The sequence below is a fragment of the Cheilinus undulatus genome, linkage group 10 (genome assembly GCF_018320785.1).
Source record: "Cheilinus undulatus linkage group 10, ASM1832078v1, whole genome shotgun sequence".
NCBI classification, from domain to species: Eukaryota; Metazoa; Chordata; class Actinopteri; order Labriformes; family Labridae; genus Cheilinus; species Cheilinus undulatus.
In genome coordinates this window covers 1,202,904-1,230,609 of record NC_054874.1, presented here as the reverse complement: position 1 = coordinate 1,230,609, position 27,706 = coordinate 1,202,904, and the positions used below count along the sequence as shown (strand labels likewise).

The following is a 27,706-nucleotide window of genomic DNA, read 5'->3' as shown; positions in this document are numbered from 1 at the left end:
AGGAGGGTTGGAAAACAGGATTAATGTTGTCATTTCATATTTTCAGTTCTACATCTCACGATTCCGACTTATATGATTTTGACTATTTTCCATGTTTGATTTTTTCATCATTCAAAATTCACAATTTAAAATTCTAAGTCATATTTTTACCTTTGAATCTTGTGATTTTGACTTTCTATCTCAAATATTTGCCTTTTAAAAACATTATTTTGCCTTTAAATTTCATGTTTTGAGTCTTTGAACTAATAAGTCAGACTTTTATCTCAGACTTTGAGCCTTTAAACTTATCATTTTGACTTTTTTCATCCCAGAATGATTTGTTATCAGTGTTATACGTTTCCATATTGTACTAGTGGTGAAAATGATGTTGACAGTTTAAGGTTAAATGTTGACCTTTTTAATGCTCTTAGGTTTCTACATTCAGAATCCGTGATTAACTTTGACACTCCTGGCCTAAACAGTCCAGCCCTCAGGACGTCTCGTTGGAGTGAATCTGGCCCCGGACTTAGAGTCTGACCCCCCATCCTACAGTGACTCTAGCCTCTGACACCACAACACTGACAAAATATTAAATCAACATAATAAAATAATAAATTTAAAAAAAGACAAAATCATTAAGCTAGTATTAGTATTATTTGTTACATATTTCGCTGTTTCTTATAGTCTACATATGTAACCACATAGCCATAGCCACATATAAATATATATATCATTAGAATGCATCATGATTTAGTAGACCCTACAAACTTGCTCTCTTCGACCTGCCTTCTCTTAATGCACACAAATCATGTATGTAGCTTTTACTCATATTATCTTATTAATAGTTTCATTGCCTCAGCTGTATATTTGGCTTTTTCAGTGAATATTTGAGGATGATGACTTAAGGGTGCATAATGATAAGTTAAGAGAGTAAAATGATAAGTTTAGAGAGTAAAATGAGTTTGTAGAGTTAAATGATGAGGTTGTAGATTAAAATGATGATTTTAAAGAGTAAAATGATGAGTTTGTAGAGTTTAATGATGAGGTTGTAGAGTAAAATGATGAGTTTAAAGAGTAAAATGATGAGTTTGTAGTGTTTAATCATGAGTTTAAAGAGTAAAATGATAAGTTTACAGAGTTTAATGATGAGTTTGTAGAGTTTAATGATAAGTTTGTAAAGTGATGAGTTTGTAGAGTAAAATGATGAGTTTAGAGAGTAAAATGATGAGTTTAGAGAGTAAAATGATGAGTTTAGAGAGTAAAATGATGAGTTTGTAGAGTAAAATTCCCTCTGACCTGTCACTGTTGTCACAGCTGATTGATGTGGAGCTGTCCGATGGTACTGATCTTGTGATCGCGGTGATTTGATGGTGTTACAGACTAAGGCTGAATCCCATTTCTCCCCTTAACCCTCAATCTTCCTCTCAAGCTCAACCCTCAGTCTTAACTCCCCCTAAATTCCAAGTGTAAGGACCATCTGGTGACTTAGAAATGGGACACCCCTTAAAAGCAGTTACGATTTCAGACTGTAGAGGGCAGTAATGTGCCAAAACTGTGTAGTCTGTGGATTCAGAGGAAGAAGAAGAAGAACGAGAACGTTAATATTCAACCAAATAACACGTATAAACACCACAACCACGGACATATTCAGCTGAAAGTCACCGTATAACGCGACCATTAGCTAACACCAGTTGTAACTCGTAGGCTTGTCCGCGACGGCATGGTTACCGGCTTACGATCATAAAAATAAAAGTAAATGTTACGCTACAAAAAGGCAAATAATCCATAAAATAACATTAAACTAATATTTTGGAGTGGTTTTCCTAATTTTTAAATCTCTATTACCAAAGAAATTTGCAATTGTAGCTCGATTTCTTCTCCGCATTCACCGCCATCTTTCTCTGAGTGATAACCCTCAACACCAAGGGAGCTCGAGGAACAGCTCACAATCGAGGGAGATAAAGCCCTCAAACTCGCCCCTCAACTCAACTCTCGGGAGAACTGGGACTTTGCAGGAACGCGCATTTTGAGACTGAGGGTTAAGACTGAGGGTTAAGGGGAGAACGGGGATTAAGCCTAAACCGTGCACTACGTCCTGACTGAGGCCTCAGGCTCTTTGTGTATGAACCAGATGTTCAAGTTTAGGTGTTTTTTCATTGGTCACCTGACCGTGTAACTAATTTGCTGCACTACCGGGTGCTGCTGAGGGTAGCATGTGTGTTGTGATGTTGTAATGTGCTAAGGCAGGTAAACTCTTGCACCTGTCCGTTGGGGGCAGAGCACAAAAAAGAGAAGGAGTGCAGTGTAAGGAAAGAGGAGGAACAGTTGTGTGGTTTCTCTTGGTCTGCACACAGTTGGCCTACCTGTGTGTCTGTCCTTCTCTGTGCAGCCTCATCAGAAACAGCATGTCCCACAATCACAGCAAGACATTTCCTTAAATCTCCTGGCCCATCAGCCCATCAGTACGTCCCTGTAAGTCAATCAGCCTCTGGGTTCAGAATTCAGACTTTCTGTTTTACTTAGAATTTGGAAAAGTCAGTCATGTCTCAAAGTTTTTTTTTTCAGTGGCCCTAATCCTCTTCCATAGATCTGCCATTGTCAAAGAGAGGGTCTGAAGTTACTTCTGTTTCATTAAACTGTTGTTATGAAAAATTAAACCCACCTTTTCTTGCATGAGGAATTTAGTAATAAATATACAGAGAAAGGACAGAGAGGCACTTCTTATAACAGGCATTAAAGCATTTTGGAGACGTAATTTAGGGTCAGAAATGTACATTAAACAAAACGCACTTTTTTTTTCTCAACTACAAACAAAAGAAAAACACTGCAGGGAAATCTCGAAAGTGAATGTTTAGTCTGACATCCACCTGTCCAACTTTGACTCATGGTTCAGTGGAAACTGCGTTAGAAGGTAACTGGAGCCAGGCCTCCAGTCCGGCGGTCCTTTTAATGCCATAACAGTCAAATCCATGAGAAAATCCTCCACGCTGTCTCTCAGACCACCTGTAGGTATGTGGATTTAAAATCAGTCCCCAGTGCGTTTTTGGCGTTGCATTTGTAAATGCCAGAGTTCATGAGGACGGCGTTCTGTATGACCAGACTGCCCTCCTCAGTCATCTGAATCCCTCCCTGGACCGGGAAGCGGTTGTGTGGAACGAGGGTCGTTCGTCCAGGTAATGTCCATGAAATATCCGGTTTAGGAATACCTGTGGCTACACAGTGTAACGTCACCTGTGACCCCCTGCTGACCCTGGTGATGGAGGTCAGGGTGCTTGTGATCCGTGGAGGGAAAACCATCACTGTCACTGGGTAGGAGAGCGTCGACGAACCAAAGGAGTTGGAGGCTCTGCAGAGGTACGTTCCTTTGTCAAAGGTGGACACCTGTCTGAGCTGGAGGGTCCCGTTGGAGAATAGAGTCACCCGTCCGATGGTCTGAGGTTTGTCCAGGACCAGTCCGTTAGGAAGGCTCCATGTGATCGAGGCCTGTGGCCAGCCGTCCACGGTGCATGGCATGTTGAGATGTAGGCCATAGTTGATCTTCAGCCCTCCTAGAAAAGAGCAGTTTGATAGAACGTCATTAATGTTGAAGGAACTTTTAAGATGGAAATAAGGAAAAACAGCCAATGTTCAACGTGTTCTATATGTTCAGAGAATTTTAAAACCTGACTCTGACTTGTTTTGGCAATCTCCACAGAAATATTCTGCACAGCAACCACTCAAAGACCATAGAGCTATGGTTCTCAACCAGTGGGTGGGGTTCCAAATGTGGGTCATGAATGCCTCCTTGAATAAAGTTAGTTATGTAAAGTTTTTGATTTGTGTGGGAGGAAATGACTCTGTGCGCTGGTCCAGTCGCAGTTACACTCATCACGTGGCTCTTTTATGTCTTAATTTGAAATATTATTCCCCCAGAAAACCTTTATGAAGAGAAACTTTGACCTCAGAAATTATTCATTGCAAGTCACATTACTCAGTTTGAACCCCATTTTCAGCCTTTATTTTTTTTTATGTATATTTCCATCGCCCTTATTTGCAATTTTGCCATTTCTTTTTGCCATTTTTATCCCATTTTTGCCACCAGTTTTTTTTGCCTTTTTTATCCTTTATTTGCAATTTGTTTTTTTGCCACTTCTCGCCCATTTAAGTCACATTTTGCCATTAAATGCCACTGTTTTCAGCACTCTTGCCACTCTTTGCTGCTTTTTGACCATTTCCCCCACATTTTTGCCCATTTTAGTCACTTGAACACTCTTTTTTGCCATGTTTTTACTGTTTTTTTGGCCATTTTTTACCACCTGTAACTATTTTTTGCCGTTTTATGCCTACTTTTACCTTTTCGCCCCTTTTTTGCTGCTTTTTGGACATTATTTGCCACCATTAAGTTATTTGTATTGCAACTTTAATCAGTTTTTGCCACTTTTCACCACTTAGATTATGGCTCTTGCAAAAGCATTTTTCAGCACTTTGGCTCTTTGGTTGAGCATGGTTGAGTAACGCTATTCTATCACCTTCCTTTTGTCTCAGATCAAGCTGCACCATTCTTCATTAAACACAGACTAGTCGAACATTTTCAGAAATCTGTGTTACTGTTTTTAATAAAGGGTGTTTTTGGGTCATTATAGGGATGGAGAGTGAAACTTGGGTACATAAAATCCTGGGAATCAGTGACATTTGAGCTCATGGATACTGCTATTGAGTCTCAGAGGTTCTGTGATGTAACATTATTTTATCTTATCTCTGGTGCTAAATATAGGCCTGTCTCTGGCGACCTTTTAGTGCTCTACACTTGAGAGTTTACTGACATATTGCTTTGCTGTGCTGTAGGTTTTCTGTAGCAGTGGATAACTCCCGCTGGGGGTGCAAGTAGTGATTTCTACGTGGAGAAACTCCAACCAAAAGGCCGTGTTTTCACCTGTTTATGACAATGCCATGTACTCAATGTGTAAAAATGTAAACATTATTTTTTCTTTAGCTGCTTTTGTGCCCTGAAAGCAGACAGAAGTAAAAATGTAAAAAGATAGAAACACGATAAAACAGCACCAGGCCGGAATCTAAAGAAGCCTCCATCTAAATCCTGGATGAGCAGTGTCACACCCTGCTCCTGTATGGCCCATATTCACAAAACAATCCAGCAGTGTTCATTTTTGCAGCTTTTTAAAATTTTTGTCTTAATCTTTATATGAAATTTCTTTAAGTTTTAGTCACTTTGTAGTCATTTCTATCCTTTTTAGATTTAGTCTAGTTTTAGTCCATAAAAAGTCCTCATATTTTAGTCTTTACCTTTAGTCCAAGCATTTATTCTCTTGCCTAAATCTGATACAAATTCATGGTAGTGTGTTCTCTACACCCTGCCAAACCTGGGGTCCCTGCTTTCTATATATTTTTTTTTTTCCAAAATGTTCAGCCCTAGTTTAATCTAAAATTAAGACATAACTGTATATGAAATCCGGTATTGGGTAAAAAAAATTGCAATTTGATTATTTCTCCAAACTGTTCAGCCCTAAAAGTTATGATGGAATAAAAATCAGCAGAAATGTTCATATCCCTTGATATCAAAAATTAACTTTATAATCCAACATCTGATAATGATACAGTTCCAATAATACTGTATGCTAGTCTATCTAACATCCATGCATGCACCAAGGAGTCCCAGTCTTAATGTCCTTGTACCCCATCAATCACTAAATGCCCTCAGATCAACATGACCTGATAACAATCAGAATTTCATCACCTCATTGAACAAACTATTGAAATGTAAGCTTTATAAATGCAAAATGAAAAACGTACCTGTAGATCCTCGGATCACTGGCTTCCTGCCCGTCTCCAGAGCGTAGCGTTTCTCTGCTTGTCCTGCCACGTTCTTGGCCAGGCACCGGTAAACTCCCTTATCACCTGACACCGCCTGAGAGATCTGTAGAGTCCCGTTTCCCTGATGATGAACGAACCGCTGGAGTCTAGCACCAGGCGCTAACATGGTTCCATTTGGGAGAAGCCAGGCAAACTCTGGTTGCGGTTTTCCCCGTGCGGGACAGTCCAGGAACAGTGCCCCATTATCCTGCTTTAACGGGATGATTTCGATGTTGGGAACAGCAAAGCTGGGTTTCTCTGCTAGTGACGTGACGTCTAGTTGAACCAGCAGCGAGACGTCGCCGAGGTTGTTCTTAGCCAGACACGTGTACGTCCCTTCGTCGGTTTTCCTCACCCCTCTCAGCTCCAAGCTCCCGTTCAAGTGGACCTGGAAGCGACCGCCCAGGTACGGCGTTGGTAGCGAGTGGCCATGAGGAGAAACCCACCAGACCCGTGGTCTGGGTTTTCCCTCCGCTCTGCAGTCCAGAAAGACGGTTTGGTAGGACACAGCTAGAACCGTTGTGGTGCTTTCACCCGTCAGGCCGTTGATAACGGGCTCCTGAGGTTCTACTTCAACGTTTATGTTTTTAACGTCGTCACCTGCTGCATTCCGTGCTACACATGTGTATTTTCCTTCATCAGCCAGAGTAACTCTTTTCACCACCAGCATCCCGTTGTCCATGACCTGGAACTTCTCTGACGAGGTTATTGCATCACTTCCTGGTGAGATCCACTTAATTACAGGTGTGGGCTCACCTGTAGCCTGACAGCTCAGCTGGGCTGATTGTCCCAACTTTACTGTCATCACCGATGGAAGCTTGGATCGTATTTTTGGTGCCTCAGGTCCCACCTTGACCCTGACTTTTCTCTCGTCCTTTCCTAGCTTGTTCTTGGCGTGGCAGGTGTAGTCGCCCTCATCCTTTTTGCCCACCTGCTGCAGAAGTAAAGTCCCATTGCCAAAGATAACATAGCGGCGGTGACGAACGCCGCTGTCGTCTGACTGGAGAGCGTTGTTTATTAAAGTTCCATCAGGAAGACTCCATGACACGTCTGGATCAGGGAGGCCGGTAGCAACACAGTCCACCTAGAGGGAGACAATGAGAAGGAAGACTGGATGAGAGGGTTAAATTAAAATTATTTTACAGCTGATTCTTAGCCATAATTGGTGTTATTTCAAACACTTCATGCATGACCTATCAGCCTTTAAATAACCATCTAGAACAGTGACCAATATGCTGATGAGCTCCAGAGATTCTGCAAAAAACTCCAAATGAAAACCATAGAGCCTGTCGTGTGTTTTTCTCAGAGGAGAGTCTTCATCTCTCCTCTCCTCCAGATCAGTGGAGGCTGCAGTGATGGTTGTCCTTCTAACTTTGTCCCATCTCCTCCAGGATCTCTGGAGCTCAGTCAGAGGGACCATCAGGTTCTTGGTCTCCTCTCTCTCTAAGATCCTTCTCCCCGATGGTGACCAGGTCTAGAAGAGTCCTGGTTGGTCCAAACTCCTTCATGTGAGAATTCTGGAGGCCACTGTTCTCTTGGGAACCTTTAGAGCAGAAATGTTTCTGTAGTCTTCCCCAGATCTGTACCTGTCAACAATTCTGTCTCTGCAGCTCCTTTGACCTTTGACCCTAGGTTTCTGCTCTGATATCATTGTCAGCTGTGAGGCCTTCTATAGAGAGGTGTGAGTCTTTAGAATCATGTCCAATCAGGTTAATTTAGCACAGGGGGACTCCAGTCAAGGTGTAGAAATATCTCAGCAAAGAGCAGAGACATGGAGGAACCAAATCCCGGATTTCTGACAAGCTTTAGCATGAATTTGTTTCACAAACTGGCTCCACTGATAGTTAACAACAAAAGCAGCTACTGTGTCGGGTTCACTCTGGAGCTGCACATGCTCAGTACATCATATGTTGGATGTTCTGATTGGCCTGTAATAAACATGATGGGCAGAATATTGGTCCAATCATCCTCTGAGATTTTTTACAAAGTCCTCCTAAACTCAGACTATGGGGTGTTATCCATCCATCCATCCATCCATCCATGCATCTTCTTCTGCCTATCCAAGGTCGGGTCGTGGGGTCAGCAGCCTAAGCAGGGAAGCACAGACTTCCCTCTCCCCGGCCACTTCGTCCCCGCTTGGAACACCTCACCAGGGAGGCGTCCAGGGGGCATCTGGACCAGATTCCCTAGCCACCTCATCTGGCTCCTCTCGATATGGAGGAGCAGCAGCTCTACTCTGAGTCCCTCCTGGATGGCCGAGCTTCTCACCTTATCTCTAAGGGAGAGCCCAGACACCCTGTGGAGGAAACTCATTTCAGCCGCCTGTATCTGCGATCTCGTTCCAACAATGGATACCTGACAGTCTATGTAGGCTGTTGAAGTATTAAATATGTCTACTTCATGTTTACAATCTTTCCTGTGGCCATAAATCATCAATCAATAATAGCAGATTCTTCTAAGAAATGATTTTCACAGGATTAAATACAGATCAAATGTACATTTCAATATAAAATCATACAATTATTCTATGAAATAAAACATGCTAATGAGCTCTTTTGAAATCGCACCTATAGTATCTGACCCAGCCTACTTTTCAACAAAGACAGAAATTTGTCTGATCCAGAAATATATGTGGCGCCCTGGTTATTTGTAACAGTAGGATAAAGCCCAGAATTGTTGCTCATCAGTTTCTGTTATCATATTGGTCCCCCCATCTATAATTTTTCTGGTTAAATTACATTTATTTAGATGCTTTTTGTCACTTTAAACAGGATCAACTCACCTGCTTGAGTCTAATGTACCTTCAGAGCGATATCCGTTTTTGCCAGTAGGTGTCAGTAGTCGCGCTGTTTTGTTGTCAACTGACGCTGCTCTCCTGGCTTAGCAGGAAGTAAGCTCAGTTGTATTGCATTAGACAGTCTGTAAGGAAGCATTAGACGCTGGTTCTCAAACAAGACTGTCCTTCTGTTATGTTTGCAGGTGAGAGAGAAGTGCACAAAGGCTATGCACATTTACATTAAGTTTATCTATATTTGAGAAGTAAGTCTACATGTTAGAACCGTTCTTTTTGTCATAAAACAAGGATGTAAACTAGCGCTAGCATCCGAAGCTAATGTTAGCATGTGAAGCTCGCTAGCGGTGTTTAGCATTTGTTAACTGACATAGCTGTTAAGGTTGTTAATAGGTACAATGTTTGTAAGATGTCATATGCATTACTGGCTATCAGAAATGTATTTTGTCAAGAATAGCTGTACATTTCATGTCCTTATTTGCACTTTGTTCAGTTTGGATATATTTAGTCAAGGTATATTGTTATCTGAGTTACATGTAACTGTAAACTTAGACTTAGCAGGAAGTAAGCTCAGTTGTATTGCATTAGACAGTCTGTAAGGAAGCATTAGACGCTGGTTCTCAAACAAGACTGTCCTTCTGTTATGTTTGCAGTTACCAAGGCTGTAAATAAAGACCACCTTTTCTTATGGAACCACATTGCCATCATTCAGTGTGCGTAACATATACCTGAAAATTTTCTCCAAAGGTGACTCTGGTTTGTGCAGTCCTTACATGTTCGATTCTCGGGGGGGTCATTACCACCTCCACCTGATCAAGAAAAACATTTGTTAGCAAACTCTTCAGGAACGTTCTACAGCACAAAGACGGAATAGTCCGTGATGCATTCAGGGCCACAGCCTCCACAGCGTCATCAGCTAGAACTCGTGTTTATTTTTCATTAATAAGGCAGATATCCTTAAAAATACTACAATATTCTCAGAAATAAGAACAGAGGCTGACAGAAGAGTTCCAGCTTGATGAACCTGCCAAAGTCACGATCAGTCCCATCATACCTGGAAGAGCTCGATCTCCTCCCCGTTGGGCCGCTGAAAGACACACAGATAATTTCCTCCGTCCAGCTCTGTTAACTGGAGAATCCTCAGAGTCCCATTACGGAAAACTTTAATGGGTCTCTCTGGACTGCAGGCGGGAGAGAGGTTAGGAGAAGAAAGCAGTCAGTCATGTATAATAAAACCATCAGCCCTGACGTATTCAGAGCTTTGTGAGGGTCAGGAATCATGGATCTACACAGGAAGTCACCTGTACTGATGCTCCATGATGGTCTTAGAGGGCAGCTGCCAGACAGTTCCTCTTTTTGAACCAGTCGACTCGGGACAGTGGAGGTAGACGGCAGAACCGTACATCGCTGAGACGGAGTGCTGGCGGGATGGAGCACCACGGTGGTAGGAGTGAGGGACTGGGAGAGGAGGAGGAGGCTGCTGAGGGAAGGAAGCGGAGTCCGCCCTGACCTCCAACTGGACGGTTCGTTTTGCAATACCCACGGTATTAGTGGCCAAGCATTCATACCTGAGGAGGGAAAAGACCAGACAGAGACACTAAGGATGAGGAAAACTTCTGCACATCAGAGTTTATTGAACAAGACATCCAACAAATGCTTAAAAGTCTTGTAAACTGCAAATACCTTCCAGCATCGGCTGGCGAAATGTTCTTCACAAACAATGTCCCATTGGGAAAGACAAAAAGGCGGCGTCCCAGAAACTGTGAGGGTTTGACATGAACTCCTGCAGGAAGCATCCATGTCAGCATAGGCGCTGGTTCTCCCTTCACAGAGCAGTGGACGTACAGACTCCTTCCTGTTAAAAAAGCCACATTCTTAGATGATCTGTTGATTATTTCTAGACATTTTTCTATCATTATAAACCTCTTTGACCTGGCTGAACGATCACAGTATCCATTCCTCCTTCGCTGAAAGTGGGAGGCAGCGCCGCCACATGGACATTGTAGGTTATCGTGTCTGCTCCTGCTGCATTGCTAGCTATACATTTGTAGTCCCCTTTGCTGGAGAAGTTGGCTGAATGGATGTGCAGGGTCCCATTTAGAAGAAAGGACATTGGAGACAGGAGGGTGTGGACAGTTCCAACGTCCCGTACAAACGTCCGGTCTGGTAGAATCCAGGAGATCTGGGGAGGGGGTTTCCCCAAAGCAGCACAGTCAAGAGTCACACCTTTACCCAGGTAGACGGCGATCTGTGCCGACTTTGGGGGCTTGATCTTTGGGGCCTCAGTCTGGACGGCCAGAGTGATGACCATACGGTCTGATCCAAACCTGTTCTGGGCCGTACACAGGTACTGGCCTCTGTCCTGGAGCTGAATGTTTTTGATGACAAAAGATCCATCCTTTAAGACCTCAAAACGAGAGCCGTGCTTGGTGTTGGCAGGGATGGTGGCCCCTGTAGGACAAAAGGGAGAAAGAGACATAATTTCAGTCATCACTGGGATTTTTATATCAGCAGTTTTGTTCTTACATTTCAAACTGCAAAACCCAGACTGTAATTTAGAGTCCAAAGTATCTCATTACACCTTAAATAAACCTAAAAGGATCAAGGTACGTTTGAGGAGGGTAAGCCACAGAGGGTCACTGGTGACAACTGTAAATCTGGACTTGCCGTTTGACTGCTGTAAATTGAGTGTAATGAGATATTTTTGACATTGAAATTAGATTTGAACGTGCTTAGATGTGAGTTTCCTGCAGTGTCCCTGTCTCTGTTTTGTCCTGTGTCTCCACCTGTAGAAACTTTGGTCCACGCGATGTTAGGCTCAGGATTTCCTGTTGCCTTGCAGGGTAGGAAGACATCACTCTCTGCCAGAACTGACACACTAGCTGAGGATACCGTGGTGATCCGGGCCTTCACCCCTCCACCTGCAGATCCCAACGACCATGGGAAAGGAGGTGCTGCTGTGGGCCGTCGAGAGCTGATTTTTCCTGAAACAGAGACGTAGTTCGACAAATAAAATGATCAAATCATGCTTCTCGATGTCTCATTGCATAAGATACTGGACAGACCCCATCTACCTTATTCCTAACTGCCATGCAGACAACAAGAAAAACACTGTTGAAGAAAACTCAGGTTCAATCTGGACTAGAGTTCACCAGAAGGACTGTGGGAGACTCCATGGTCAAGAGGAAGAAAGTTCTTTGGTCTGATGAGACCAGAATGGAGCTTTGAGACCATCAGACAAGACGCCAAACACTGACATCACCACAAACACACCATCCCCACTGTGGAGCAGGGTGGTGGCAGCATCATGCTGTGGGGATGCTTCTCAGCAGCATTATGCTGTGGGGATGCTTCTCAGCAGCATCGTGCTGTGGGGATGCTTCTCAGCAGCATTGTGCTGTGGGGATGCTTCTAAGCAGCCAGCCCTGAAAGGCTCGTAAAGGTAAAGGGTAAAATTCAGTCTAGAGAAGAACTACACCTTGGAAGAAGATTTGTGACAACATCTCCAAAGTTAGAAAAACCCAAACCAGGACTGAGGTTTTATGATGGCTGTGTACTGGTGCCTGATGATACGTTTACAGTGGATTATCTTTGCCCTGAAGCCACATCCAGGATGAAACTATGTGTTTGGGTCAGTGATGCTGCTGTTTTAAAAGCAAAGCGCAAGAAATTCGTCATCATTAGAGCATAGCTAATTAGCATTAGCTAGTTCACAATATTTAGTGATTGTATCGCATTACTGTAAGCTGCTGTCAGTGTTCTGCTGCTGTAATAATAGTTAAAGCCAGTCATTTCTGATCGAGTTAACACAATATTTGATGGCAGAATGAGAAGTCTGTTTGCTGCTCTTGTTCCCTAAAGGAACAGTGGAGAGTCCAACAGCATTAGTCCTCTATCTGCTCCTCTCTGGGTCTTTATCTGATGGATTTCTGCAGAAGAACAGAGACTTTTCTACTCATGAGTTGGAGCACCCGGTTAAACAACTTTCTTTCATTCACAAAAGGTCAGTGAGTGTTGTCAAGTCACGTGAAAGCTTTGAATTTAAATACAATACAATACAATACAATAACTCAAAGGATTATTTATAATAATATAAATAATACCAACCCCCTACTTCTGAGTACTGTACCTACCTCCGACAGGCCATCGACCTCCATACTGAACCCCGGGAGTTGTCGGGTGGTAAGGACGAGGAGTCGGGATGAAGCCGAAGAAGGTGGATGATGAAGGCTGGGCCGACTTCTGAGGCTGCAGAGTGTAGGTATAGGAGGATGTGGCTGCAGGTTTGGGGATGTAGGGTCTATATGGAGATGGATGGTGGGTTTTAGGTGTCATGGATGACAGAGGACTGTGGTAGCTAGAGCGGGGTTTTGGTGTCACAGACCTCCCTAGCTGAGCAATGCGGTCAAGCTGCGCCTAAAAAATCCAAATAAAAATGATCAAATATGGTTTTAACTCATAAATCTGGAGATACAATCCACCTCTGAGAGTCTCTGAGTCTCCAAGAACCTCAGAGAACTGTAAACAGACACCACATTCACCACGGGAAACCACCGTCACTATTTAATAAAACAGTGCATGTTAAAGGGATTCACCCCCCTGGATTTTTTACCCTTTAACTGTTTTTATGAGTCAATCATGGTCAATAGAATTTGACTTTTTAAACCTAAAATATTATTTTAAAAAATATGAAATGTCAAAGTGAAAACAGATTTCTACAAAGTAATGTCAATTAGAAAAAAAATGTAATGTAAATAAGTGACTGCATAAATATTCCACCTTCTAGTCGGTATTTAGTAGTCACCTTTGGCTGCAGTCTCAGCTCTGAGTCTGTGTGGATAGGTCTCAGTCAGAATCAAACATCTGGACTCTGGAATTTTACTTCATTCTTCTTTGATAAACTGTTCAAGCTCTGTCAAGTATAACTGGAAAATAAATCTTCTGCCAAGCTGTAGTTGTCTTCCAGACTAAACTTTACCTTTCAAGCCTTCCAGGGCTGGCTGCTGAGAAGCATCCCCACAGCATGATGCTGCTGAGAAGCATCCCCACAGCCCGATGCTGCTGAGAAGCATCCCCACAGCATGATGCTGCTGAAAAGCATCCCCACAGCATGATGCTGCTGAGAAGCATCCCCACAGCACGATGCTGCTGAGAAAGATCCCCACAGCACGATGCTGCTGAGAAGCATCCCCACAGCATGATGCTGCTGAGAAGCATCCCCACAGCACGATGCTGCTGAGAAGCATCCCCACAGCATGATGCTGCTGAGAAGCATCCCCACAGCACGATGCTGCTGAGAAAGATCCCCACAGCACGATGCTGCTGAGAAGCATCCCCATAGCATGATGCTGCTGAGAAAGATCCCCACAGCACGATGCTGCTGAGAAAGATCCCCACAGCACGATGCTGCTGAGAAGCATCCCCATAGCATGATGCTGCTGAGAAGCATCCCCACAGCACGATGCTGCTGAGAAAGATCCCCACAGCACGATGCTGCTGAGAAGCATCCCCACAGCATGATGCTGCCACCACCATGCTCCACGGTGGGGATGGCATGATTGTCATGATGCCAGTGGTCTCATTTTGGTCTCATCAGACCAAAGAACTTTCTTCCTCTTGACCAGTGATACTCAATGTGTGGCTCTTTTATGTCTTAATTTGAAATATTATTCCCCCAGAAAAACTTAAGAAAGAGAAACTTTGACCTCAGAAATTTTCCATTGCAAGTCACATTAATCTGTTTCCCACACTGTTACAGTAGACTACACTACACTCATTTTTTTGTCATGTATTTGCCACATTTTCTCCCCATTTTTGTCACTTTTTGGCATTTTTTTTCTTGTTTTCACCCTTTTTTGCTGCTTTTCATTACTTAGATTGTGGCTCTTGAAAAGTATTTTTCAACAACTTGGCTCTTTGGTCGAGCAGGGTTGAGTAACGCTGCTCTTGACCATGGAGTCTCCCACAGTCCTTCTGGTGAACTCTAGTCCAGATTGAATCTGAGTTTTCTTCAACAGTGTCTTTCTCTTTGCCACTCTCCCATAAAGCTCTGACTGGTGAAGAACCCGGCCAACAGTTGTTGTCTGCAGAGTCTCTCCATCTCAGCTGCTGAAGCTTGGAGCTCCTTCAGAGTAGTCATAGGTGTCTTGGTGTCCTCTCTCTCTAGTCTCCTTCTTGCACGCCCACTCAGGTTGTGAGGACGGTCTGATCTAGGCAGATTTACACATGTGACATATTCCTTCATTTCTTCATGATGGATTTAACTGAACTCTGGGGCACGTTCAGAGACGTGGAGATGTTTCTGTCTCCATCCTCTGACTTAGACTTTTCAGTAACATTTTCTCTGAGTGTTCTTTTGTCTTCATGGTGTAATGGTAGCCAGGAATACTGATGAACCAGTGACTGGACCTTCCAGATAGAGATTTCTTATCCTACAGTCACTAACTGTGAGACTACTAGCACTAACTGTCTGGACCTCTGCAGGATTAAGTCACTTTAAAGGGGGTGAGCTTATGTTACATATTTTTAATTTAATTGACATTACTTTGAAGAACTCTGTTTCTAATTTGACATGTCTAATTTAAGAGGTTTTTTTGTAAAAAAGTAGTTTTTAGAAACTCTGTGTTCATTCCCTTGGGAAGACAAAATGTCTTTATCAAAAAGGCTGCACTTCATTTACATCAGCTCATTTTAACAAAGAGAAACTAAAAACAAACAACTCCGTGTTCAACCTGCTGGGTCACAGGTTTATTTCTCTGCATATTTAATTTGTTTTATTTGATGTGCGTACCCAGACGTGCTCATACCTGTCTGTATCTGTTCCTGAGCCGTGAAAAGAAAAGCTGATCTCTGGTCTGGGTCCTGACGTCCACATGATGATTCTGATGATGACTATGGTGCGACAGAGAGGGGTGGGAGATTTTAACTCTGGTTCCTGATGCTCCAGAAATTGTAGGGGTGGGCCTCGCTGTCTCAGCTGTAATTTCTGGGCGGTTGGTGACAAACCGGTCTTTGACCCAGGGGTGAGGTAGGGGCCATGGCCGATGCGTGGGCACAGGTTGGGATCCAGACCCTAGAAAACAGACAGTATTTATTTATTCAGCTTAGATATGGCATTCTGTAATGAATCCTACCAAAACTAGTCAAACAGCATATCAGGACAGCTTTGGATTTGTACAATCAAGCCTGATTAAAACGGCCAAACAACAACCAAAGAGACTTTAATACACGCTATGTGTGCACAGGTGTTTTTGGATTCTATCAGTGATCATCAGTGATGGGAATAACGGCATTAAAATAAACAGCGTTACTAACTGCATTATTTTTTCAGTAACGGGTAATCTAACTAATTACTATTTCCATTGTTACGACGCCGTTACCGTTACCGACAATTAAATGTGGCGCGCTATAAACTAAAGCTACTCATCCGACTTGGCTCTCAGCCACAGGAGCTGCAAAACTGTTTATTTTTTTTCTTTGGTGAGGGAGGAGGAAGGGCGAGATAACAGCATAAATGATGATGATTGGCTAAGGTCGAGTAAGCTTTCATGGTAAGCCAATCAGAGGCAGTGTTCAGTTTACACACAAACCACACACACACACAGCAGCCCCACACACCCAAACTAACCATTTGTGCCACTTTTAAACTGCTTTTACAATTTAATGACCATTTTAACAATTTCTTTGCCACTTTTACAAATTTTTGCCCCTTTTTAACTGCTTTTCTCCATTTTTACCATATATTTTTGCCAGTTTACACCAAATTTGCCACTTTTAACCCATTTTTGTCAAGTTTTCACCATTTATTTAACCCCATTTTTGCCACTTTTAACTGCTTTTCACCATTTAATGCCTATTTTAACCATTTATTCTTTTTCCGTTTTAACCAATTTTTGCCCCTTTTTAACAGCCTTTTACCATTTTTACCATCCATTTTTTGGTACTTTTAACCAATTTTTGCGCATTTTTGCTCTTATTCTGCATTTAATTAATTCCTTTTCCTTTACAAAGTTCATTTCTTCTTGAGTGTTTATTATTCAGCTTTAAATATGGTTATCACAGACTTTACAGTGGACCATGATTTTCCTGACCTCCATGGGACCCCTTTTGGCCGGGCCCCAGAAAGCTCCCCCCATACCCCCCCTTATGGGCGGCCTTGGCTTCAGCAGATTTCCTGAATCAACAACTTTGAGTAAGGCTGGTTTGGCTAAAATTTAGGCTGCAAAAACAGATTTTAGCATGTATTTGCAGAATTCAGTTGTTCCGAGTCCTGTCTAGCTGTAGATTATGAATTTGAACAACCATAAAACAACTTTATGTGAACTAAAGATGTGATTCTGCTTGGATATGAGGATGATGTGCCCTAAACAAAAACATCTGAAGATGACTGGTTTAAAGAACTGAGACTAAGGTGAACTATTTGTCCCCTTCCTAAAACTATAGGTTTTTAACGTTAAGAGTACTAGGCCCTCTGACTGTGAGAATAAACTGTGTTTCTCCTCTGGTAACCAAAGTTTCTCATCTCTGCTCTCACACAGCCATCATCAGACCTTCAGTTAGAGACGGAGCAGATGCTTTACCTTGCCTTGGATGAGTAAATGTTCTTTGACCCGGCAGGTGGGGGTAGTAGGGCTGGTAGTGATGATGATGATGATGGTAGGAAGGCCAGCGGGGGGTCGGGGGGACACTGGGGAGCTGGTACTGCCTGCCTGAATTCACTCCCCCTTGTCTCTGTGTTATTCTGTCGTGGTTTGCATGCGTTGGTCTGGAGGTGGTAGTTCCTCCTCCGTGGTTGCTCTGGTGGAGCCAAGGGTGGACTGGTTCCATGACTGGGAAGCTGTGGGTTCCTGTCTTCTCAGTTTCCTGATCCTGTCGGTCTGTAGAGCCTCTGCCTCCTGCTGGATGTGATGTTATTATCTTGGACGTTCCTGTTCGGGTTGGTGTGTTATTTTCTTGTAAAAGTCTGGTTGACTTTGTGCTATCTTGAGATTTTTCTGTGTCTTTGTCATCACATTCTGTGTCTGTTTTCTGTTTTTCTTTCTTTTTGTCTCCTGCATGAGGTTTGTCGTCGCTGCTCGTTTCTTCTGTTTGTTTTCTGGTTTCAGGCTTCGTTCTCTCCAGTTTCTTCCTGTTAGCCTCTCTTTCCTGTTCCTGAGCTTCCCTCTCAGCTGGATCGGGGCTGATATCTAGCCTTGGAGTGAGAATGGAGTTTGAATTTAGTAAACTCTGTTTACCTTTATTAGTATGTGGTTCAGGTGGGAACGTCGTAAAGGTTCTGATAAATTCTGCAGGAGTGGTTTGACGGTCTAAATCTTCCCGTTCATCCAGACCATCACCGTGCTTGTATTCTTCGCTGTAGTCATCCTCCTCTGTCTGGTACTCTGCAGATAAGGTTTCATATTCAGTAGCAGTCGTAGTCGTAGCAGCAGTGGTGGTTGTAGTGGTGGTGGTGGTTGTTGGTGTGGTGGTCGTCGGTGTGGTGGTCGTCGTGGGAGGGGCCGTTCCTTGGGGTTTGTTTGATGGATGGTAGAAGGGGTGCAGATGTGGTCGGACCCTTCTCATCGGCGGTTTCCTGCGTCTGAACGGTGGTCGCCTCCTGTTTGACTGACCGGGAACGCGGTTGAACTGTCTTCTAACGGCTGACTGGTCTGTGACCATCGCTGTCCTTTCAGTGATCTCACTGAGTGGCGTTGATTCCGTCGGCTGGTGCAAACTCAAACCAGAAGAGGCTGTGGTCGGAGCTACGCTGTGAGTATAAGAAGTGATCCTAAAGGCAGCCGTGGTGAAGGGTTCGGGTGTATAAAAGGAGACGGTGCTCGGCTCTGGTAGTGACCGCTCTGTAGGTAAAGAAGTGCTCGGTTTAGCTTTAGTGGAAGTCTCTGGATTCAGATCTGATTTACTGGGTTTTCTTTTTGATTCTTTGATTCTTGTCCTTTTTGTAAAACCGTTGGCATGTCTGTCCTGTGTTTGCAGCTTCTTAGGGAACTGCGTGGCAAACGGACGTTTAATTTCCTGGTAATCTCCCCCTGAACCTTCTCCTTCCTCTTCACCAAACGGCAGGATCTGCTGCTCCTTGGATCGATCGGTGACTTCCACAACGTGTGACAGCATGTCAACGCCATACAGATTAGACGCCAAGCAGCTGTACTCCCCAGTGTCTTCCTGTGTTGATCTTTTTACAACCAAAGTCCCATTTTCCATCATTTCTGCCCGTCTGGTTTGCTGTGTGGGGAGAAGGATTTGGTGTTTGGGGAGGTACCACATAATCTGACTGGGCTGGACCGAGGTAACTTCACAAGGCAGAGAAAACGACTGTCCCTTCATTACTGTGATTTTCTGGCCATTTAGAGCAGTCGGGCCGAGGGAGCGCTCTTTAACGGTGAGTCTTAAAGGCATCAAGTCCACGCCAGCTTTGGTTCTGACCATACAGTGGTAAAGACCTGAATCAGACAACGAAGCGTTTAAAATCACAAGTTCTCCGCTTTCAGGAAGCTCGATTTTATCAGCCGCTTTTTCAGCGATGGACAAATCCGGAAGCATCCATTCAGTTTTTACCTCCGGATCTGAAGTGACGACTCGACACCCCAGTTGAACTTTCGAACCTTCGAGAGCAGTCTGAATCCGCCCGGTTGTCTTTCTTCGAATCAGAGCCCAGGACAGAGCTCGCTCTTGGTCGTCCTGGTTCGCCGTGCGGTCGCTCATGTGCCTCGTTATCACAGTAGTAAAATCCATAACCAGCTTCTTGGTCGTTGTCTGCCGCCTGTTGAGCTTCATAGTGACCCTTGGTTGAAGCAGCCATGAAGGTTCTGCTACCAAATACCCTTTCAAGTCTGTAAAATACGGGGAGTTTTCATTAACTACCTGGGAATACTGAAAGGTAACTCGACTGTCATTCCCCCTCTGTTGGCCTCGCTCCAGGATGGCAGGGCTCTCATAGTAGTACGCAACCAGCTGCCAGAGATTCTGCAGAGTCTCCCGATCGATCTCACATTCAAGGGCAGTCGCTAGAGATACGTTGACGGATAACTCCCCGTGTGAGTTCGTCGTCCAGGTCATGGGCGAGCTGTCTCCTGGCTGCCGTACGTCACACGCCAGGTGAGCGCTGTTCCCGTGGCTGTCAGAGAGAACGAGGGTCAGGTGTCCTAAAGGCTTCTCAAAATCACGGATGTACGGGAGGTCGGGCTCTGCTTCGGAATCAGCCCACACAGGACTGTCCCACTTTTTCAGGGGGGAGCGAAGATCAGGCCGTGCACAGGTGAGCTTGTCTGGTTCTAACCCCAACAGCTGGGTGCCATTTAGGGTCTGAGGAGAGGAGCACAGGGGGCAGACCTCACTGGAGCCACGGTCCTTCTTACACTTTATGATACCTGGGGAAAGAGGAAGGACAGCAGCGTCAGGTAACGTGAATTATTAAAGCAAAATTAACAAGACTAGGTAAAAACCTAGTACATGGCTGACGGCAGCTATCAGGGATGTCTGCTGAAACGCCTGACTGGCAGAGTGATTTTGTCATTACTTTTATTTTTGAGCCAAATTTATTGTGGCCTCTTAAATGTACATATCTACATGCTGCCCTCTCTCTCTGTCTCTCCTCTTAAAGCTTTTCTCTGTGTTCATATGAAACTCTACAGAGACATGAGTCAGACTTCACTGAGACAGACGGACCGTGTCACTGGAGATTTAATGCTTTTTTTTTTTTCTCAGATTTAAGTCTTTAATGGTAGTAAGTTTATACTAACAATTGTGATTGTTATACTCAGACATTGTGATTGGCTGTGATGAAGGAGCACATTTTTATTGGCTGGAAACTCACACTGTCAGATAGCGAACCCGTTAGCATTCTACGACGCTAGCGTTGAAAGCTAACTTCAGTGTCATAATGTTATTTATACCTAGACGTTCTCTCTACCTCTGAATTACCTGCTTTAAACCCTCTGTGTGTTTGGGGATGATGCTGAGGGTGTGAAAAATGTAACTGACTATGGAGGAGGTACTGGTAGTGCACCTCTTGCACAAAAGACAAAAACAGAGGAAGCGTTTCTAACCAACTTGCACAACTTTTCCTCAGAAAGTTCCACCATTGTTATTTCTTCTTCGTGTCTCACTAGAGCTACGTATCGGGTAGTGACAGCAACACTGCCCCCATGGTTTCTGGTGGTACTGCTCCGTTTGGCCCGTATCCCTAAGTTTTATGGAAATGTGCAGAAATACGGAAGAAATGAATGCGGAGCACGGACAGAAGTCTCCGTCCGTATCTGGATCTGTATTTAAGGTTTTAAGTGGGCCTTTACGCAGCATGAAAGCAGACGAGGATGAGAGGAGAGCAGCCGATGCTGCTGCATAAAAGACGCACGAACGGTCCAAGAGAAAGGGACGGTAGGAGAAAGAGTGACGGGGGGACAGGAGATCATGATGGAACAATTAAAAACTGAAGATTGTGCACGAGTCCGACTCAAGTACAAGAACAGCGGTCCAGGTCGAAGTAAACAGCAGCGGTCTTACAGCGAGTAGAATGAGAACATTTTTTTCTGTCAGAAAGCTTTCTCGTTGCTCTCTGTGCTTTTTTTGGATTTAGACGTGTTGTCTGGTTCAGATAGAAGAGCCACTGCGGCTCAGTCCCGGCTAATGACTAGCAGGCCTGCTAGTCATTAGCCGGGACACAACACCTCATTAGCCGTTAACTAACCCTACTACTTAACACTGATTGAACTAAATCTGAGCCTTTTCTTCATTTTCATATATAAGATTATATATTTATGAACCACACACTGTAATTTTCATGTTCTTCTTCAAGTTTGAATTTAAAAATGTTCTACTTAATTCACCTACCTTTGTTATCTAACTTTATTCAAATTTAATTGAATTTAAAATGTGAAAATGTAAATATTAAAAGTGATGATGCTCTAAATGATGACTTTTTCAAGGCGTAACTCTTCATTTTTCCCAAATGATGTAAATTTGTTAGCATTTAAATCTAAACTTACATTTAAATTTTTATATAACAGTGCATATAACTGCTTTATAAGCCAGTTCAAGGTGGCGTAGATCTGGATCCTCCTGTCTTGGGCTAAGCCCCAGATATCTAACTCTCTGTCTCCAACCCTGCAGCTCATCACAAAGAATTGTGGGAAAACAATATGGTGGGTTAGCATGCTAAGCTAGCTGCATAAATGATCAGAAATAGATTTAAAAATGGATAAAGAGACGTTCAGTGTTAGAGTTACTGATGTGGATTTAACCTTTAAAGACTCTGAAAGTCAAACGAGTTCCAGACTCCAGAAAGCTTCCATAAGAGCTATGAAGGTGTGGATAGCGTCATTAGAACAGCCACACAGAGCTTCTAGAGAGGAAGAAAGTCAGTGGATTCAATGACAGACATGGAATCTGGACAATCCATCAGCTCTGCAAAGACAAAGGATTAGAAAGGCTATGATGAAAAGAGCCTATGTTAGTGAATGCACTAGCAGCCTCCTCTCTCCATGGGCTCAGAGAAGGTTAAGTCTTAAAGATCTGGTGGTCACAGCCTCTTTTTTCCACAGAAGCCGGCCGTAAACATGATTTATTATCAGCAGTCCTGTTGATACAAACAGCTACGCATATGGGAGAGGTTTAGGATCATCCATGAAGACTCTAAACTAAAAACTCATTCATCATAACACTTCTGAATCAGTTCATTTTCTACACTTCATGTGGATCATATATTCTCTGCTTAGCCGAGCCCTTCATGCTGAACCATGGGGTAAAAACAAACATGAACCCCTTTCTGCTGTGCTCCCTCGTCTAAATTCTTCTAGTCTCTGTTTGCAGCACTCTGAACTCCTCCACCAGCCTCCATTAATCACACATTTACCTGCCAGGCAGATGTTTAATGTTGTATGTTCCCCGTACATTAGAGCTGCCAGCTGGAGCTAATTAAGCAGAGCAGTCTGGATCTTGTAGCATTATGTAGGTCACAGTGTTTAAACCTTTCATGCACTTTATGGGTCACAGTGAGCCGTACAGTTTGAGATGTTTCTGCTCCTCATTTCCACGGTCGCCATGTTGTCCATCAGTGAGTTTAACGCTGCAACGCTGACTCATAAATAGGGAAAATGAGCAGGAATCAGGAGTTTTGTTTTTACTCTAAGGCGGGGAAAATCACGCCTGAAGCAGAAAATTAACTTAGAAAAGCCCAGCAAAACGTCTGAGGTTGGCCAGGCCGCTGTGGGGCCCTGGTGTGGCCCCGGTGTGGCCCCTGGGCCATCAGTTGATGATCAGTACTTTTACTAAATCTGAAACCTCAAACATCGGCGGTAAAGTCGTATGATAAAGTCTAAACTGTCATATCCAGATGTTGGAGCACAGGGCTGCGGTTTTACCTTCATGTGAGGAGCTCCACTCCACCAGCCAGCGGAGCTGACAGTCACAGGCCCAGGGGTTCCCATGGAGGGTGAGGAGCTCCAGCCTGGGAGCCATCTTCAGCGCTGCAGCGGGGAGCTGCTCCATGAGGTTGTCTGATAGATGTAAATGTCTGAAAGAAACAGTAGATCATTTATCACACTTATTTAGATGTGGAAGGGCTGATTTATAAATCCACAGAATCAGGAAACTCAACCTAAACCTGTAACAGTGTTTAAAAAAAAAGGGGACAGACGCAGCCTCAACCAGGTAGACTTTCAGGGATTGATTGTGCTCTTACAGACACTTAATGCTTCATATGTTAGCCTCATATGTAATTTTTGCCTGAACGGCAGCTTGCATCATTCACTTCCTGTCCAATAACTGTCCTTACTTGAGTCCAGAGGTCCAGAAGGTTCCCAGCAGCGACACCGTGATGAAGGTGTGAGGGTGGATGTCCTGGATGAGGTTCCCCTCCAGCTGCAGCAGTTTTAAGGATGTTAGACCAGAGAAGGAGTACGGCTCTATAAACTCGATGAGGTTGTGGTCCAGATGGAGACGGATCAAACCAGCAAGACCCTCAAACAGACCAGGGTTCACCGACGTGATCTTGTTGTAGCTCAGCTTCAAGATCTAGAGAGAAGAAGAAGAAGAGGAAGATTTACTGGATATCCACAGCAGTATTTAAGAAAGAGAGGATAAACCAAGACTCACATCTCTGACATAGTCATGGACGAAAGTGTTGGCACCCCTGGAATTTTTCCAGAAAATTCACCATTTCTCCCAGAAATTGTTGCAATTATAAATGTTTTTGGTAAACATGTGTTTATTTCCTTTATGTGCATTGGAGCAACACAAAAAATCTGAAGAAAAAAGACAAAATTGACAAATTTTAAACAAAACTAAAAAAAAAATGGTCCAGACAAAATGATTGGCACCCTCAACTTAATATTCGGTTTCACACCCTTGGAAGAAAATAAGTGAAACCAATCACTTCCTCTAACCATCAACAAGCTTCTTACACTTCTCAGCTGGAATTTTGGACCACTCTTCTTCTCCAAACTGCTCCAGGTCTCTCAGATTTGAAGGGTGCTTCTTCAACAGCAGTTCTGAGATCTCTCCATAGGTGTTCAATGGGATTTAGATCTGGACTCATTGCTGGCCACTTCAGAACTCTCCAGCTTTGTCTCCAACCATTTCTTGGTGCTTTCTGAGGTATGTTTGGGGTCATTGTCCTGCTGGAACACCCATGACCTCTGACCCAGACCCAGCTTTCTGACACTAGGCCCTACATTGCAGCTCAAAATCTTTTGATAGTCTCCAGATTTCATGATTCCTTGCACACAGTCAAGGCACCCAGTGCCAGAGGCAGCAAAACAACCCAAAACATCCTTGAAGCTCCTCCATGTTTGACTGTAGGTACTGTGTTCTTTTCTTTGTAGGCCTCATTCTGTTTTCTGTAAACAGTAGAATGACGTGCTTTTCCAAAAAGCTCTACCTTAGTCTCATCTGTCCACTAAATGTTCTCCCAGAAGGATTGAGGCTTACTCAGGGACATTTGTGCAAACTCCAGTCTGGCTTTTCTATGTCTCTTTGTCAGCAGTGGGGTTCTCCTGGGTCTCCTGCCATAGCGCTTCATCTCATTCAGATGACCATGTATGGTCCCAGCTGACACTTTTGCACCCTGAGTCTGCAGGACAGCCTGAATCTGTGTGGAAGTTGACTGAGGATGTTTATCCTCCATTCCAACTATCCTGTGTTGCATTCTTTTGTCAGTTTTTCTCTTCCATCCACGTCCAGGGAGATTAGCCACAGCTCCATGGTTATAAACTTCTTGATTATATTACACACAGTGGACAAAGGAATCTCAGGATCTCTGGAGATGGTCTTTAACCTTGAGATTGTTCAGATTTTTCCACAGTTTTGCTTCTCAAGTCCTCAGACAATTCTTGGCTCTTCTTTCTCTCCTCCATGCTTGGTGTGACACACACAGACACACAACACAAAGGCTGAGTCAACTTTTATACTCTAACTGGCTTCAGGTGTGATTTCTAGATTGCAGCACCTGTTACTGCCACAGGTGAGTTTAAATGAGCATCACATGATGAAATAAAATGATTTACCCACAGTTTTAAAAGGGGGAAGATCATTGTGTTGTTCCCATTTTTTTGAGTTTTGTGCCAGTACTTTCATCCATGACTGTACAACCGGCTTATGTTGGAATAAATCTGGAATTTATGGAAATTTTGGAACTTTTCAGTGATACTCTAACTTTTGTAGATGCAGCTGTATTTGTGATTTAGAGTTTTTGCCATGCCTGCTGCTGTTTTAACCAAACGGAAAGAAAACAGCTGATGCACTCTGAATCTAAGTTTGATTTGTGTGCACATGCAGCCAGTAGAGACTATCACACTGACGGTCCTGTCAGACTGCAGAGGTGTTTACTGAAGAACAGCTTCCTACAAACGTAGCAGGCGATGAAGATGCAGCACTTTGCAAACACTGTCAGCATCCACGTCCAGTCACCGACAGTAAAAATACCAAAATATAAATCCTTATTAAAATGAACAAACACAAGCATAGAAGAAGAACTGTAGTGATGCAAACACAACTAAACAGAGCAGATAGATTCTACCTCACATGTGCAGCCCTGGTGTTTACTGGAGTTAAACAATCACATGTTTAAAATAAAGTGCTGGATGACCTTGGTGGACATGTTCATCTGCTGAAGCTCTCTCTGTGGTGTTGAAAGGTGCACTGCTGAAACTGTGAGCTCATGCATGTAAATCTGAGCTTAAATCAAAGTGTTCCTATGAAATATGGACACCATAGCGTTAATGAATGATGCACTGCCAACATGAATATGAATATTGTGGATGTAAGTGAACACATCTGGACCTCACAGCAGCCATCAGTGTGGATGTAATTAAAGCCTTTAACAGGATTAAGAAGAGCAGATATGATGTGGCTCTTGTTGAAGACAAGTCTTTCTAGTTTCAGCCAAATCTAAAATGTTCAATAAATCAGTCATTGTTAATTTATCTGAATTATTCTGGAAATAGTCAGAGATGTTTGATTCATGTTTCACAGCAGTCAGCTCTCATTAGTCAAATCTACAACAAACTGGTTCAGCTCTGATTGAGAGACAGGAAGACTCAAAGAACAGACGCAGAAACTTTGGAATCTTTTAACAACGACGTCTGCGGCAGGATCTCGAACACTTATGTCTGTACTGTTGCTATGTCACTCCTGCCTTTCACACAAACAGTGGTAAACTCAGCAGTTCATGAACAACTGCTTTTTTTTATTCGGGAATGTCATTTACAGCGGTGTTTCCCAACCATTTTCCCTTGGAGCCCCCCCTTAATCTACTGAAACAAAAGTCAAGCCTAAAAGAGAGGAAAAAGTGACAACTGCCACCAAAGAACAAAATAAATTTTAATTTTTTTCACTGATAAAACCCTTAAAAAGTCCTATGCATGTTTTTCTTAGCAAAAGACCTGTGTATAAACTACTTAATAACTACTTTATCATGGTTTTAGTCTAATCTAATTTTGGTAGCCTCAGAGCAGACAGAGCCTTGCACCCCCCAGAAGATCTTTGGCGCCCCCCCTGGTTCCCAGGTTGGGAACCAATGATTTACAGCCTTCTAAAAATATAGGGCACTGGGGCCCCTTGTCTTTGCCCATCTTGGGGCCCTAAAATTCCTAATTCTGCCACTGCTGTGAGGTATGATGATTTATTAAACGCTGGGTCTCTGCTCCAATAATCATCACGCCGCGTTTGAGTGACCTGTACAGAGGTGGAGGCAGTGAGACGGTGTGGGGCGTCATCTTCCTCACTGGAAAAACGAGGATCATCATCATCATCACAGGAGGAAATGTGACTGCAGAGAGACATGGAGATGAGAATCTGCAACCAGAGGTAATCCCATATCTCCACAGTCTGGGACAAGGTTTTCATGGGTGCAACTCACATCCTCAGCTCTGCTGCTCATCCCACAAACGTATGCTCCTCACTAATGTGGCTCTAAAAGAAGAATTGTTACTGCTGAGAAATAATCTACCAAACACTCATTTTTACCTCATGTCCTGAGTTCATAAATCTCTTTTTAACAAAGTTTATCAGTCTTATATTAAAGCGTTTGTGTATGTGAGTTTTTAAGGTTTTAAAAATAAATATTTAGACTTTTAAATCTGGGATGTCTGTGTTCTGGTCTGTCCTCAGACCAGGATCTGTGGTTTCAGACTGGAGCTTAGTAATGTGGATCAGCCTGATGGCAGACATGGAAGCAGGACAATCCCTCTGCTCAGGGTTAGAGTCTTCGTAAAACAGGAATTCTTAAAAATCTGGGAATGAAAATAGGATAAGACATAGAAGAGGCAGAATGACAGCCCTTCTTTAGTTTTGACATGTGGAGCTCAGTCTGAGTGTGGTTTATCCTAATAATATCCTAACTCTCTATGAGGAGCCTAAAGGGTTAAATCTGTTTTGAACCGAGCTGCAGGCTCACTCTCTCTGTGCATTTTGGTGCAATCACAGTCAAACCCACCACAGTCCTTCAGTCCGTACCTGCAGAGACCTCAGGCTGTAGAACGCCCCCGGATAGACGCTGCCGATGTCGTTGCCGTGCAGCATGAGCATTTCCAGCTGCTGTAGTGACCTGAACTCTGAACCCTCCACCTCCGTCAGGCTGTTGTAGCTGGAACAGAG

The 27,706-nt window shown here is 43.5% G+C and overlaps 1 protein-coding gene across 1 annotated transcript in view; it reads right to left on the bottom strand.

Annotated features, from left to right (window-relative positions):
* Positions 1 to 314: 314 nt before the first annotated feature.
* si:ch211-159i8.4 (matrix-remodeling-associated protein 5) overlaps positions 315 to 27,706 on the bottom strand; it is a 43,454-nt gene continuing 16,062 nt past the window's right edge. The window contains exons 4-17 of the mRNA XM_041796982.1: positions 27,566 to 27,695; positions 23,388 to 23,626; positions 22,975 to 23,126; positions 17,197 to 19,983; positions 15,424 to 15,689; positions 12,751 to 13,033; positions 11,404 to 11,601; positions 10,550 to 11,068; positions 10,301 to 10,472; positions 9,919 to 10,185; positions 9,672 to 9,798; positions 9,346 to 9,426; positions 5,767 to 6,910; positions 315 to 3,527 (exon numbers count right to left, since the gene is read on the bottom strand). Coding sequence (XP_041652916.1) covers positions 2,974 to 3,527; positions 5,767 to 6,910; positions 9,346 to 9,426; positions 9,672 to 9,798; positions 9,919 to 10,185; positions 10,301 to 10,472; positions 10,550 to 11,068; positions 11,404 to 11,601; positions 12,751 to 13,033; positions 15,424 to 15,689; positions 17,197 to 19,983; positions 22,975 to 23,126; positions 23,388 to 23,626; positions 27,566 to 27,695 — 6,919 coding nt within the window. The 3' untranslated portion in view covers positions 315 to 2,973. The remainder of the gene's footprint in view (positions 3,528 to 5,766; positions 6,911 to 9,345; positions 9,427 to 9,671; positions 9,799 to 9,918; positions 10,186 to 10,300; positions 10,473 to 10,549; positions 11,069 to 11,403; positions 11,602 to 12,750; positions 13,034 to 15,423; positions 15,690 to 17,196; positions 19,984 to 22,974; positions 23,127 to 23,387; positions 23,627 to 27,565; positions 27,696 to 27,706) is intronic.